The following is a 16198-nucleotide window of genomic DNA, read 5'->3' as shown; positions in this document are numbered from 1 at the left end:
TAGGGAGGGGTTTGCCCATGGCCCCCCTCCTGGGCTTTTCAGTGCCCCGAGTAACTGCCAAACTGCCACCTCCCTGGGGCTTATTTTTCATTTAATGGTGGGGGCCATGTGCCACCTCCTCCCCCGTAGCCCCGAGGACCGCCATCCTCGGGGCTTGATTGTATTTACATGCGGGGCTGTGTGGCTCCCTGGCAGCCCTGGAGACCACCACCTCCCCGGGGCAAACATGAAAAAGAGAAAAGGTGGCCATTTCGGACCCCAGCAGCCCCAGGCACCTCCATCTCCCTGGGGCTAAATTCACAGTTGGAGGGGGGGTGCACAGCCCCCCATGAAGGAGCCACTGATGGCCCTAGGGACTACCACCATCCAGGGCCGGCTCCTGCTATGTCCCAGGGTACCCACCCGTGGGACATAGCTGTTTGCTTTTGCTTGTTGGAAGCTGACAGCTCCCACCAAGCAGAAGCAAACAAAGTCCACTTTCTGCAATTGAGAGCTGTCAAACAGCTCTCACTTGCAGAAAGCGGAGTTTAAATCTGGCCCAGGGACCACCACCTCCTAAGGTAACTATAACGTGCGCCCTTGCCATGTATTGCTAATTACCCCACAAATTACGGCACTCATGACAACTTTGATAATGCCACTGTAACATCTGCAGTAAAATTATTGATCACATAACTGTGCATGGCGAGGGCGGAAGTTACTTGAGATATGGTTAATTGAGATAATTATAACTATAACTGGTGAATTTCTGTGGTTTGTATGAGTCAATTCAGAACCTAACTATAACATCCCTGTAACATTTGTTTTTTTAAAGTGAATTTCTATGTTTTTAAAAAATTCTATTTCCTAACTATAACATCCCTGTAATCTCTGGTGTATATATATAGATATATATATATCCACACACAAACAACATGGTCCTCCTTATGGCGCGCTATTTCATGCTGATGCAGTTTTGAGGAATGGACCTTTCCTCTAAATAATTCCAAAGCAAAACAACTGCAACACTGCACTCACTGAGAAAAATTTGCTCTTTTCCTTATTTGCAGTCAAAAAAAGTCACCAACCATCACCACCGACGCGTTTCGACCTACTGGTCTTGTTTACAGTATCTCAATCTTTTTTCAATGTCTATTTTTTATTGTCTCTTCACTATTGCCCATTCTGATGCATTATGGAAAATGTAGTGTGATTGAAAACACATACTAAAAACAAAGGATTCCACCCACCAAAAATAAAAAAATAAATTACTCCATGTGCAAAAACCATGTGCAAACAATCCAAACTGGGAAGTATAGATTGATGAAGAAGATTAAAAATATTAAAAGTGAAAATATCACTCTACAGGAACGCAAGGAACTCATGGCAAATAACCATTTGGAAATAAAACCAGCCGACAAGGGAGGCAACATAGTGATTATGGAAAAGCAACAGTATATGGAGGAGGCGTATCGACAAATAAATGAGAAAAATCATTATTTGAAATTGAAAAAGAATCCTATAAATGAATTGACCTTGAAGCTGAATCAACAATTGGATATACGGTATGAGGAAGGCCTGCTAAATGATGGTGAAAGAGCGTTCCTGAGAAATGAGAACCCAGTAGGTCAAAACGAGTCGGTGGTGATGGTTGGTGACTTTTTTTGACTGCAAATAAAGAAAAGAGCAAGTTTTTCTCCTGGAGTGCAGTGTTGCAGTTGTTATCAACTGTTTGCTTTGGTAATATCTTCACTGAAGAAACCAAAGGTTACAGGGATGTTATAGTTAGGAAATAGAATTTAAAAAAACTTAGAAATTCACATTTAAAAAAACAAAGGTTACAGGGACATTATAGGTAGGTTCCTGATCTATATATATGTGTGTGTATATATATATATATATATACAAAAGGTTACTGGGACATTATAGTTAGACTCTCATTTTAAACGTACAAAGCCACAGAAATTCACTTGTTATAGTTATAGTTACCTAAAGTAAATATAACTTGTGCCCTAATGTAACTATAACTTATGCCCCGCCATGCACATTTTTTTCATCAAAAATGTTACTGCAAATAATACATTGATATTATCAGTGATGTTATCAAAGATGCCATGAGTGCCATCATGTGTGGGTAATTAGCGGTGCATGGCGAGGGCACGAGTTATAGTTACATTGGATAACTCTAACTATAATTTCTATGTTTTGTATGTTTAAAATGGGAGCCTAACTATAATATCCCTGTAACCTTTAGTTTTTTAAAGTGGATTTCTATTTTTTAAAAATTCCATTTCCTAACTATAACGTCCCTGTAACCTTTGTTTTTTTCAGTGAAATTTCTATGTTTTTTTTACGTATACATAAATCCAACCATCGCCTTCAGCCATGTGTGGCTGGGGTTTGCCACAGTCCCTGGGGGACTGGGTGTCCAGGGCCAATATTGGCATGTGGAGATGGGCCATGCGGGACTGGGTTGTTTTAGGGGTTGGCTGTAGGGACTGGCCTCAGACCAGACACTGTGGTCAAACCCCGCTGCGCACTGCCGAAGGCTGTGCATAGTGCGGGTTTGGGTGGTTATAGGGGCTGTGGCCAGGCCCTGCATCCAACCCCATAAACCACCCAACCTGGTGCTGCGCCAGGCCTTCGGCGGTGCACAGCGGGGGTTGTCTGCAGTGCCTGGCCACAACCCCTATAACCACCCAACCCCGCACTGTGCACCGCCTTCGGCAGTGCGCAGTTGGGTTTGACCACAGTGTCTGGCCTGAGGCCAGTCCATACAACCAACCCCTATATCAACCCAGTCCCGCATGGCCCATCTCCTCATGCCGATATTGGCCCCGGAGACGAGTCCCCCGGGTCCCAGGGTAAATATTTACATTTTGGGGGGGGTTATGTGCCCCGGCCGATCTTGTCGCCGGGAATCCTACCCCCCAGGGTCTGGCGTAAACATTTAAATTTATTTTTTGGGGACAGGGGGCCATACAGCCCCACTCCCCACTTTGATTTTGGTCCACGGGCCCCATTCATCTGGGCCTGGCCTAATTATTTTAGTTCTTGCGGGGGGTACCCCACTCTCCTGGGTCCAGCCTAATTATTATTATTTTTTTTTTTGGTAGGGGGCCATATGGCCTCTCTCCCCAGGGCCGACCTCGGGCCCGGAGACCCCAAGCACTGCGGACCGGCCATGTGACCTGGGTGCCCCCAAGGATACCCAGTCACAATGTTGGGGACTGTGGAGGAGCCTGAAGGTCCCTACGGTCCCTTCTGGCTCCCAGTCTCCTGCTGGAGCCAGCACTTGTGTCACAGAGAGGAAACTGCTATAGAAGCTCCCTCTCTGTGAGAGCAGTTTCCTATGTGTGCCTGCCTGCATCTCCGCGAGCAAGCAGACAGAGGAAAACTCTGCTCCCATGAAGGGAGAGCTGTTTGACAGCTCTCCTTTCATCGGAGCAGAGTGTTTGCTGTGGCTTGGTGCAGCCATAGCAAACAGCTTTGTCCCAGGGGTGGGCACCCGGGACATAACAGGTGTCGGCAGTGGGGGACGGGGTGGCAGTCCACAGGGCCATAGTAGGCTCCTCCACAACATAGAATATCCCCCATGGTGCTCCCTGGGGCTGCAGGGGTCCGAAACGGACCACCTTTCTATTTTTTGTACAGTTTGCTTTAAGGAGGTGGTGGTCCTCAGGGCTGTGCCCCCACACACAATTTCTTAATAACCCCGGGGAGGTGGCAGTCCCCGGAGCAACAGGGAGGCATGGAATCTAAACAATGCCCTGTGGTGGTGGTCCCCAGGGCCGTGGGGGAGGCTATGTGGCACCCTCTGCACACAATTTGTTAATAGCCCCAGGGAGGTGGCAGTCCTCGCGGCTGCGAGGGACCACCTGCCCCCCACATACATTTACATTATACCCCCAGAGAGGTGGTGGTCCATGGGGCTGTGGGGGGGCACACAGCTCCCCACACCATATTTCAGCTATACCCCAGGGGGTGGTAGTCCCCAGGGCTGCGGTGGGGGCGAGCACCCCCCGTATGGAATCTTAACAATGCCCCAGGGAGGTTGTGGTCCCCAGGGCTGTGTGTGAGGCGATGGGGCCGTCCCAACATCAAAAAAGCATTTTCCCCTGGAGGTGGTGGTCTCCGGGGAGAAGGGGGCCACATGGACCCACGAATACAATTACATTATAGCTTCAGGGAGGTGGTGGTCCCCGGGGCTGCAGGGCTGCTGCGCAGCTCCCTACACCATATTTCTGTTATACCCCGGGCATGTGATGCGCTGCCCCCCTGCATTTACTTTAGCAATAGCCCCGGGGAGGTGGTGTTCTCCAGGACTGAGGGGGGTCAAGAGCCCCCCTATATTTAAAAAAACAAGGCCCCTGGGACCTGGCCCACCCGGGGGCCTATTAAAACACAAGCATGGGAGCCTGCGCTTGTTTTCTTTTTTCCTACCAATTTGCAAAGGACGTTGCGATTTTGCAGTAACATTTTTTTTTTAAAATGCTTTTTTACTCTGGTGGGGTCCCTCTGGGACCCCAGCACCAGACCAAAGGGGTGAGGGAGACTCCATCCTGGCCCCTTGTCTTTTTTTAACACTTTTTTGTGGCTGTTAAAACTTCCTGGTTTAAAGTGTTGGCAGCCAATCAAAGCTGTGCATTTGCCGTGCACGAGGTCTTAATCTTCACAAAGTCGTTACTACCTCAGATATACAAATTTGTTTTCCGTTTAATATCTCAAAAATTACTGAACAGTTTTACACCAAATAAGCAAAAGCAAACTCTGTACCGAAAGCTAGCTTTCTGCCAAATTTGGGGTAGCCTTGTTCAAACGTCCTACAGAAATTACCATGGGAAACACAACTTTTTTGCCCCCCCTTTTTCTTGGCCCCCGCTTGACGGATGACCCCAAAACTTTCAGTGTACAACAAGAATCACCGGGGCACTTTTTTTGGAACATTTCGTTAAGATTCGTCAACCTGTGTCAAAGACATATGCAAGTCAAAAAACGCTTTTTCTATGGAATGGTGGTCCTAACTATAACTGCCTCCACTAGGTAATATATATATAGATATATAGATAGATATATATATAGATAGATATAGATATGTATCTATATATATATTACCTAGTAGCAGACGCCACTAGGTAGTTATAGTTAGGACCTAGTTTCTATAGAAACAGCATTTTTTGTTTTGCTAATAACTTTGCTGCCGTTTGATGAATCTTCACAAAAGTTTTAACACATACTTTTCTTAGTTCAGCTTCTGTCTTGAAAGTTTCGGGGTGATCTGTCAAGCGAGGGCCAATTAAAAGGGTGGTCCCAAAACTTGCTTTCCCCATTCATTTTTCCATCGGATCTTTAGACACGCCTACTGCCTGAACCACTGAACTGAATTACACCAAATTCGACACAAAGCTCAGTTTTGTTTCACAGGTCACGCTTTTTGTGATTTGGTGCAAATCCGTTCAGTAGTTTAGGTGAAATTTAAGGCCAAAAAATATAGATATATAGGGACGCGGATCCTCCGGGGGACCAACTTTCCCTGTGCTGATATCTGATTGGCTGCCAACACTTCAGCAAGGATGGGTTGGCAGCCAGCTTGGGACTCAGCTTCAGCCGAGTCCCAGGAAAAAAGACCAAAAAAAAGAAAAAGGGACAAGTTAGAGTCATACTGACCCGTTAGCCGTGGTGCTGGGGTCCGTGAAGGACTCCTCCAGGGCTAAAAAGCTTTTTTTTTTTAAAGCATCGGAAACATCTGCTGATGGTTCTGTGGATTTTTCTGAGATTTTTAAAAAAACGTGGTCTCACGTGCTTTTTTAAAATGTGCCTCCAGGTGGGCCAGGTCCAGGTGGCATCATAGAGGAAGGAGCACACAGGGCCCCCCTCCTTGGGCTTTAATAAGCCCCGGGGACCACCACCTCCCTGGGCCAAATGTGCAAATAAGAGGGGCGGGCGGCCCCCTCGCATCCTGGGGACCACCACCCCCAGGGGCAAAAATATTTTTAACCAAGTGGGGGAGGCCCACTGGCCACCCCCACAGCCCTGGGGACCACCACTTCCCTGGGGCTATCTATTTAATTAATGCGGGGTCCTGTGCCCCCCCACACCCCAGCTACACTTTATTTGGAGCGGGGTGTCACATGGCCCCCTCTGTCCTGAGGACCACCACCCCCGGGGCAAATCCTTAGAAAAAGAAAGGGGATCTCTATGGGACTCACAAGCCCCGGGGACCACCAGCCCCTGGGGCAATTCTCGTTGGAAGGTGGCCATGCTGCCCCCCCCTCATTGACCCACTGATGGCCCTGGGGACCGCCACACCCCAGGGCCGGCTCCTGCTATGGCCTGGGGTGCCTACCCCGGGACATGGCTGTTTGCTGTGTCTTGGCTGCAGATTTGTAGCTTCCGCAAAGCCACAGCAAACATTTTAGGTCTTGACAGCGAGACCTTTGAAGCAGGTCCCACTGTCAAAATCCAAAGTTTCATCTCTGTACCCTGAATGCGTGCAGGGAGCAGAGATGAAATGCTTCAGCAAGCAGGGAGCTGCTGTCAAAGCAGCTCCCTGCTTGCTGAAACATTGGCAGCGCGGGGCAACCCTTAAGGCTTCCCTCGCACTGCCAGATAGCCCATAAGGGCTTTTTTTTTTTTTAAATACGAAGAAAAATAATAAATTATTCAATATATAGGGACTGCGGGGAGGCCTTGGGGGCTCCCTCGCAGTCCCAGATAGCCCTTAAAGGGCTTTTCCTTTTTTTAATAAAAAAAATACATAAATAAATGTATAAATAAATTAATAGAGACCGCAGGGGGGCCCTTGAGGGCTCTCTCATGGCTCCAGAGAGCCCATAAGAGGCTAACAAAAGAAAATAAAAAAAACATAGCTCAGTGTGAAGGTTGCAGACCCTCACACTGAGCATTGGGGGTTCGAGTCCACCTGGTCTCTTTTCTTTTTTGTTTAAAAAAAACAAAAAACAACAGCATTATTTAAAAAAAAAAAAAAAAAAAAGATTTTTGAGCTTAAATTTTACACAAAATATCTCATTCTAAGTATATTAAACACCAAACTCTAAAAAAAATCTATCTCTCTCCCTCACTGTCTTTCGGTCTCTATTTCAAGCAATTTCTCCCACTCACACACCCACTCAGATACTTACGCATCCACTCACAGACCCACTGAGGCACTCCCGCACCCACTCACAGACCCACTCAGACACTTATGCACCCGCTCACAGACCGACTCAGACCCTCATGCACTCACTCACAGCCCCAGTCAGACCCTCATGCACCCAACCACAGACACATTCCGGCAGTTACGCACCTTTTCACACACCCACTCAGACTGTCATACACCCACTCACAGGCCCAGTGACACCCTCATGCATGCACTCACAACCCCGCGCACACACTGATGTACCCACCAAACACTGATACACGCACTGTTACACACAGACTATCTGACAGGCACTCTCACCCCCAGATACACCCTCACACCTATTCTCACACCCAGAGAGGCTGCAGACAACTCCTGTTGTGTACGGCCAAAGGGCAATGTGCAGCAGGGGGATGGGTGGTTAGGGAGGTTGGCTGCAGGGTATGGCGCAGGCCAGGTCTTGCAGGCAACCTCCGCATGGGTGAAGGCAAGGCACAGTGTAAGGTTGGGTGGCCGTGCGCGGCAGTGGTTTGTTTAAGATATAATAATGAAAATTACTATACGTAAAAAAAAATAATCGAAATTCACTGAAAGAAACAAAGGTTACAGGGACACTATAGTTAGGAAATAGAATTTAAAAAAAACTTAGAAATTCACTGAAAAAGAGAAAGGTTACAGGGCATCATAGTTAGCCTCACATTTTAAACATACAAAACCTTATAAATGTTCCCAGTTATAGTTAGAGCTATCTCAAGTAACTATAAAACGTGCCTTAGAATAACTATGACTCGTGCTCTCACCATGCACAGTTTTTTTTGTCAAACATATTACTGCAAATATGACTTTGATATTATCAAGAGTGTCATAAGTGCCATCATTTGTGGGTAGTTACCAGTGTAACAAGAACAGAGGTGCATGGGCTCTCAGGTACAATAAACTTTGACTCATGCTTGAGATTGCGGGCTCTCGCAGAAGCTCTCGGGTGGAACAGTTAGTGATGAAGTACACAAGCCTTCACACTGTGGTTGTGGTCAATCATGGAGGTTTTGCAGGATGGCCTGGGCAAAGGTCACAGACCTCAAGTCTTGGCAGTTTCAGTCCTTTCAAATATTTCACTGTAGTGCATTGGTGGCTGGACCCGGGCTGTGGTTCAAGGAAAGGCAGCTCCTCTGCCTGCTAAGCAGCATATTTCCCTCTCTGTGGTTGCATCCTCACAGTCTTCTGCTCAGTCTTGGAGTGTATACCTCCTCTACAGCGGAAACAGTAAGGTGTCTGCTTTGCTTTCCTGTCATCATCCACATTTGGTTGGGAGAGTTCTTCCAACCGAATATGTGATAGAACAAATAGATCCTAAACAACTACTTGCCTAAACCACTACTGCTAAACAACTAAAAAGTCTCTACAACGCAGTACTGAGCAACTACTGTCTAAACAACAATTTTGCCTAAATAACGATTGCCAAAACAACAAATTTTAAGTTACGTTTTTCTTTCTCTTTTTTTATGCTTTATTAGTTGTTTCAAAGGTATATATATCAATTCTAAACAACTTATATATATATATATATATATAAATTCTAAACAACTAATAAACCATAAAAAAGTGGTTTAGGCAAGTAGTTGTTTAGGACGTAGTTGTTCAGGATGTTTCCCCTTCCAACCACAGGAGAAGCCAAAAGGACCAGCTTATGTTTAGTACCGTGATATGTGAGCTGCTTTCCAACTGGCTACACAAGCAATTTTTTCAAAAATTGTTTAATGTAGATGTAATGTCTACTGCAAGTTAAACATGTGTATCAGTTTATATTATTTGGGAAAAGCGGGCACAAGATTTTCCCTCTCAAGCTGAGGGCCTCGGGTAGGGAACACCTGGCCACAAATAAGCTTGTTCATGCACACCTCTCAGTTTGAAGAAAAGAATAGCATACACTTTTGGATGAAGACCTCATTTGACTCTGTTAAGGAAGCTACCAGCGACTCCTCTTCTAGCCGCCAAATTATGAGAAGAATTCTCCCCTGAATCCCATTCTTTTGCATGCGATCTTGAATGTTTCTTCTCCCACTGCTATGTGCAGACCCCTGTTGCTTCCCATCTAGGATTCCCCCTTATGTGTGCTCAATTACATCTATACTGACATTTTTAGACTGGAAGAGGTGCAAAGTATATGACGATATCTAAGAATTAAGATAGTACGGTCAAACATGGGATCTTGGACTTCAAGATAAGAAGGAAGAAAGAGAAAGACCATTAGAGAGTTTTTATGGAGATTGATACAATGCACCAAAAGAGGAGGGCAAAAAGGGTAAATAATATAGATGGAAAAATGTAGGAGGCACAGCAAAATGCTCTGATGGACCTCGTACCTCTGGGCAACATCAGAGAAGAGAGATTAGCCGAAAAGATCAAGCCATGGGCATGAATTACCCTAGTCTTGCTACGTGGTGTTTCTGATGCTGTCTGCCTTGCAACCCTTGCCTTCAGGGACAGAGCTCCATGCACAGAAGGAAACATGTCTCTGAGAGCCACATTCAACTTCTTTAGTATCCCCATCTTTCCAACGCTAGCCCGGTCGGTGCACATAGGAGCCTGCTCACAGGTTAACATATGGGGATTCTGACCGCTTGCCCGTCTTCTCAAACCTGAGCAGCCTTCTCTTTTATTCTGAGGGATTAGAGGAGAAGCAAACCCCACGAGCACTTCAGAAAAGTGAAAATGATTGTTCTGTAGCAGTTTAACATGAAGAAACCCATGTGTAAAGCACTGAAATTCCATCTAAATTACCAATTATTTAACATTAAATCATCCCTAACCCTACTCCTAGACCCTACAACTTACATACTGCCCACAACCCAGCTGTAACCCTGACCCTATTATTAACCTTAACTATAGCTTTGATTCTGACTCTAGTTCTAACCATAATCCTAACCCTTACCCTAGCTATAACCCTACAATTTACGTACAGCCCAACCTTAACCCTGACCCAAGTCCTATCCTTATCCGTACCCCTGACTCAGACTCTATTTCTAACTCTGACCATAAATCTCACCGTAGCACTGATCCTGCACTGTGCGCCCAACCCAAACCCAGTGCTGTCCTGGACTCTGGCGGTAACTTTACAGCCTCAACGTAAACTCCACCCGTATCCCTACACCTAAACCTAATCCCTAACCCTGAGCACTTTTCAAGATTTTACACAATGTATGTTTGGTATGTGTGAAATGTGATAAAATGCATTTCTGTGCTTTAGGTTACCCAGATTAGCACGTGCCAGTGTTTACCAGTGGATGATAAGTGGGCTGGGTTCAGATACTCTGAAACCCAGTGTTGCATTCGTTACACAGGGAAGGCCTGTTAACTTTATGTGGTGTGTATGAACATTGTGAGATGACTTGATGCCATGCACGGGGTGTGTTTCATACTTGGACCTGGTGTATGGGATGTGAGAGTCTTTGTTTTGGCCATAACACTACCAGAGATATTTGAATTGAACACTTGAATAGGAATATTGCACAGAGGAAGACTTCTATCTTGTGGATGACAGGTGCAGAAGAACTGGGACCTGCCACTTTCCTGGTGGAAACGCAGTGAACAAGTTGAAACTGGACATTACTTAGGCTGCCGTTCTTGAGGCAGGTGGGGTTGCAGAATAACCGTGGAAGCTGATACCTGCCAGGGAGAATTTCAGTGGACCAATCGAAATTATACATTTGCCCGTGGACATGAAAAGAGAGTTGTAGGAAAGCATTCAGGGTGGAGGCTTAGGCACTAGTATTGAAACGTGTATATTTTTTTAATCAAAGTAGCAGTGCTACCAGAACGTGCTCAAAACGTTAGAATTTAGAAATACTTTCCCTCTTGGTGGATCAGTAGATCCTGCACTGCCACCCCGGATAGTAGCTTTATTTTGGAGTTTACCTGTTCAGAGATTTTTGGTATCTAGAGTCGTGCTCTAATGGGTCTGCTCAGCCAATGTTTCCAGCCTCATGCTTTTATCAGTTACAGCTTTTAGACTTCCAGTGTTGAACATTGTCGCACACCAGCTTTTACTCGATGGCAGTCACGCGTGGGTTGGCCGCAAAGGATTATGTAGGGATTTGTCTCTTTAGCATTGTATCTCATGTATTGCATTTCTTATGGGATACTTTCCTATGGGGCAGTTTTTGCTTTCTTTAGAGCATGGTATCACTTTATCCTATTTTCACATTTTGTGTTACGTTTGTTGTATAACATTTTCATCTTGCTTACTTAGTTTGTAACTTTTGCGTACACCCTTTCTTAATTGTATTTATGCTTGGGTTATTTGTTGTGCATATATCATATGCATTTTCTGAGAAAGCTTATCAGCTTGTACCATGCTACCCAGTATGAGACAGGGATTCCTCCCAGAAGTCAGTTTACCTTTTTCGGGCGTTGCAGCTCACATGAAGACTGGGACCTTTCTGTCCCACAGGTAAACCCTCTTGTTCCCTATAGAGATGACTGTGTTGAATAGGAGGTATTATCAATGAAAATGATCACCGTTGTTAAAAGAGATATTGATGGAAAAGCATTCAGAGTACCATGTACTTTTTAGACACTGTTTAAGGGGCTTTCAGGACAGGGAAATATTTTTGTATCCATAGCAGCCTTCTCTGCTTCTCTTCAGTGAACCTTAAATAAATACCTTGATTGCTTCTGAAAATTAGATAGAAGGCCTTGCTGTGGCACACCACAAAATAGTACAAAATCACATTTCCCCACTCTACACTAACTAGTCTGAGCAAGGATTAACAGCATATCATTGCAAACCGCACAGTAAACCGAGACAAACCACTGACACTGGACAAAGGATACTAGGTCTTAGACAATACTGCTCTTTAAACCTGCCATGTGAGTCAGAGGATACGCTGCATTCAGTGCTTAATTTGAAAATAAAAACGTGCCGATGCCTAAAGATCTCCTCTGAAACACACGTCTGCTGCAATTAAATGCATGAGCACAGAAGACTGACATAATGTAATCCTGAAGCCATCTCGGGCCTCTTTAATCCATTTACAGCCACTCCCTTCCCCTTCAGATCACTCTTGCAGCTTTCTGCCTGGGTGACGCTTTTTCGTTTTTCTCTTTCTCCAGCTTTCCCATATGCGTCTTTTGCTCGCAGTAAACGCTTGAGGCAGAAAAATAAGTACCGGCCCTCAAAAATAAGGGCCGGTGCTCTGCACCGGAAATCATCGACTCAAATTAAGCACTGTCTGCACCTTTGAAGATATAGGGGGTCATTCTGACTCCCGCCGGCCGCGGTAACCGCGGTGCCGGCGGGAGCCGCCAGAATACCGCTGCGCGGTCAGAAGACCACCGCGGTTATTCTGTGTTTCCCGCTGGGCTGGCGGGCGACTGCCAGAAGGCCGCCCGCCAGCCCAGCGGGAAACCCCTTCCCACGAGGAAGCCGGCTCCGAATGGAGCCGGCGGAGTGGGAAGGGTGCGACGGGTGCAGTGGCACCCGTCGCGATTTTCAGTGTCTGCATGGCAGACACTGAAAATCTTTTAGGGGCCCTCTTATGGGGGCCCCTGCAGTGCCCATGCCATTGGCATGGGCACTGCAGGGGCCCCCAGGGGCCCCACGACACCCCTCACCGCCATCCTGTTCCTGGCGGTCACACCCGCCAGGAACAGGATGGCGGTGAGGGGGTCGGAATCCCCATGGCGGCCGCAGCAAGCTGCGCCGCCATGGAGGATTCCTCAGGGCAGCGGAAAACCGGCGGGAGACCGCCGGTTTTCCGCTTCTGACCGCGGCTGTACCGCTGCGGTCAGAATGCCCTTGGGAGCACCGCCAGCCTGTTGGCGGTGCTCCCGCGGCCCCCGGCCCTGGCGGTCAATGACCGCCAGGGTCGGAATGACCGCCATAATTTGGTATTGAAATTAAGATTATAGCTTTAAACAGTGCTCTTAGCTAATAAACTAATCCTCCAACCACTGTATTCTACTGTGTTCGCTTTTTTTCACAATTCTCGGTGAGTCATGTGAAGATAACCTAAAGGAATTGTCACTTAATATGTGTGCACGGCATACACTGCTTCGCTTTGACAATTAGGTGTCTGAAAATCAACCTTTAACATATCTGTGTCATAAAGAAAAGTGTACCCCGTCGCCGTTTTTTGGTGTCAAACTAGGACTTCCAGCATTTTTAAGTAACTTGTGAAAACCATCTTTCTTGCAGACTCTGTGAGCCAGATATCCAGGAGTTCATCTCCCCAAGCTGAGGATGTGGAGGTGAGTTCGTGAACTGTACAGACCTGGAATGGGACATTACTCCATTTAAATACAAACGAAAGCTGCAATTGTTTACCTGAGGCTGCTTTGGGTCCGGCAAGATCTGTTACAAGACACACAGGCATGCGACTATTACTGTAATGCAAAGCCCTGTGTGGATTCCCACCTGAGAAATAGGCCAGTCGACTCAACAAAAAAAACCGTAGCAGCCAATGCGGATGCTTAGATTTAGGGAAGATATCACACCTCACCCACCTTCACTGGCTTTCCACAAATGAGCTTTTTTTAAGATCAACTACTACATTTTTAACTTGGAGCTCGTTACACTATCAGGGCATGGGGGTAGAGGTTGGTAAGTGAATGACAAGGTTTGACAGTTTCTTACAAGTTAAACAAAAACGTTTCAATCATCTTTTTCAGTGCTTCATTTGTAAAATAAAATAAAAACTCCTTGGCATACAAATATAAAGAACGTATGCAGAGCCACAATTTGTTGACAGATTGAGTGCTCAATAGGTCGCAAGTTGCTAAACCGCCTGTTTTCAGGTCTTCAAAGTATTGCCGTGCTATTTAGTGCGGTCTGTCATTAGACACCTCATACTAAGGTGGAAAAAGTAAGCCTTTTTTCCAAAAAAGATCATTAGCGGCACTTTGAGAATACTGTGCGATCCTGGCTTAGAGGTGGAATATTTTTTTATCAGTAATACGGTACAGTGTGTGGGTAGGAAAACTAGATTGCGACACCATCTGATGACTTCAAGGGTTGTGTTAAAGACCTTTATCATAATAATATGTCACCAGTAACACAGGGCCAGATCTATAATAAAGACATTCCCGTGGAAAACAGTGCGATTCTCAAAATCACAGGGTTGGTGACCACCGAATCCCTGTTTAGTATATATTAACCACATGTTAAGATTCGATAAAACTTTTCTGAATCGCAAAACGGGGTTAGTGATTCACACCAATTTGCAATTTGGAAGGAGCATGAAAGGGCCGTCCCTTTCAAACTGAGAACTGATATAGACAGAATCGAGGGTTTCTGATTGCAGTCCCATTCGAAAACTATTGATCAGTTACTGGCTCTCAAGCTGGGGTGATAACTGATTCACAAAGGATGAGGAGAGGTCCCATATGGGCTCCTTCCCCTTTGGAATCAGGATGGCAGCCTAGAAGAAGCAGGCAAAAGAGGGTTTCCATTTTGTAAAACTATTTAAAAAAAAGTCATCGGTTCCTGTAAGGAACAAGGGATTGCATTAAAAACAAAAATATTGTTTTCGTTTTGTAATGTAAAGACAAGGATGGTAGCCTGTTGTCCCTTGCAGGCCATAATCACTGTTGTTGAAGCGAATCACAGGGGGTTTCCAAATGCGAGCTGCATAATGGGTATTAATAAGGCAGGCCATTTTGAGAGCCCTCTCAGTGCCTTATCTTGTGAACCTACCTGTCAGTCTGCAAAAAACAGATTCCATTCGCAAAAAGATGTTGTGAAATTTGTGACCACTTTTGTACATGGAATCTTAATATATCTGGCCGAAAGTGATTTTAGCATAATGGTGTAGCATATGAACGTCAGATTTTGCTTTATCTCTTAGTATATTCAAATGGAAATGTATGAAAGTATGATTATTTCAACATACACTGTTTGTAATAGATGACATTAACATGAGTTACGATGGACATTGTGAACAGTCTTGTGTTATTCTGAGCAAAATATTACAGCATGAATAATATACACCAGTACTTGGATTTGGAAAATATGGCAGGGCCTAGGTTGATGGTAGTGAAAACCCATACTGGGTGGTCACTGGGCAGACCAGACATTGGCCCAGTTGGATTTGGCATGTTTTGTTTGTAGTGTGTTTGCTAACTCAGCAAGATATCACATTCACTGCAGGCAGAGCGCAGTAAAGAAACACTGGAAGGAGGTTCGTCACATGCTCCCTGGGCTGGTGCAGGCGTGAATCTTCTGGGAGTCCTTCAGAACCTGTTGTACATGGTACTTCTGATGGAAGTCAGTGTCTCTTCAGGGCCACCCCCACTATACCTGGGGGTCACATATAGCGCGCACCGCCTTGTGCATAGTGCACATTCGCAGGTCCCTGTGTCTGTTTACCTGTGTTCTGCTACATGTTACAGGCTTGAGGCAGGGCTTTCATCTTTTGGCTGGAGGCACAGCTCCAGTGCAGATGGGGGCACAGCTCCAGTGCAGATGGGGGCACAGTTCCAGTGCAGATGGGGGCACAGCTCCAGTGCAGATGGGGGCACAGCTCCAGTGCAGATGGAGGCACAGCTCCAGTGCAGATGGGGGAACAGCTCCAGTGCAGATGGGGGCACAGCTCCAGTGCAGGTGGAGGCACAGCTCCAGTGCAGATGGGGGCACAGCTCCAGTGCAGATGGGGGCACAGCTCCAGTGCAGATGGAGGCACAGCTCCAGTGCAGATGGGGGCACAGCTCCAGTGCAGATGGAGGCACAGCTCCAGTGCAGATGGGGGCACAGCTCCAGTGCAGGTGGGGGCACGCCCACCTTACCTTGCGTATGTGCTCTCTAAGCACCTGCACAACTGAAATTACAGAACGTACAACACAAATGCTTGCGACCCCTTCTCTAATGCCAAATTATCCTTGGAAGCAATACCTGTACCATGAAATTCTTATTTGATCTGTAGAGACAACCACATAGAGGCTTTCTGAATCGTTGTAGTCGATGCAGATAAGGCTATTAACTATGAAAATGTGCCTTACCTAACAATGTTAGTGTGTAAAGCATATTCTGCTTCTATCAGGCAGCAAACTATGAACGTCTTAAAAGAGGTCTCCAAACTTTTTAAT

General features: G+C 46.0%; 1 protein-coding gene across 6 annotated transcripts in view; it reads left to right on the top strand.

Annotated features, from left to right (window-relative positions):
• Positions 1-16198, top strand: part of ARHGEF28 (Rho guanine nucleotide exchange factor 28) — an 892610-nt gene that overhangs the window by 549321 nt on the left and 327091 nt on the right. For all 6 annotated transcript variants that reach the window (XM_069223983.1, XM_069223974.1, XM_069223958.1 and 3 more), the window contains exon 8: positions 13314-13366. In XM_069223983.1, the coding sequence (XP_069080084.1) occupies positions 13314-13366 (53 nt within the window). The remainder of the gene's footprint in view (positions 1-13313; positions 13367-16198) is intronic.

This window comes from Pleurodeles waltl, chromosome 1_1, assembly GCF_031143425.1.
Source record: "Pleurodeles waltl isolate 20211129_DDA chromosome 1_1, aPleWal1.hap1.20221129, whole genome shotgun sequence".
NCBI lineage: Eukaryota > Metazoa > Chordata > Amphibia > Caudata > Salamandridae > Pleurodeles > Pleurodeles waltl.
The sequence above is the reverse complement of the archived record's forward strand: the minus strand, read 5'-3'. Positions and strand labels throughout refer to the sequence as shown.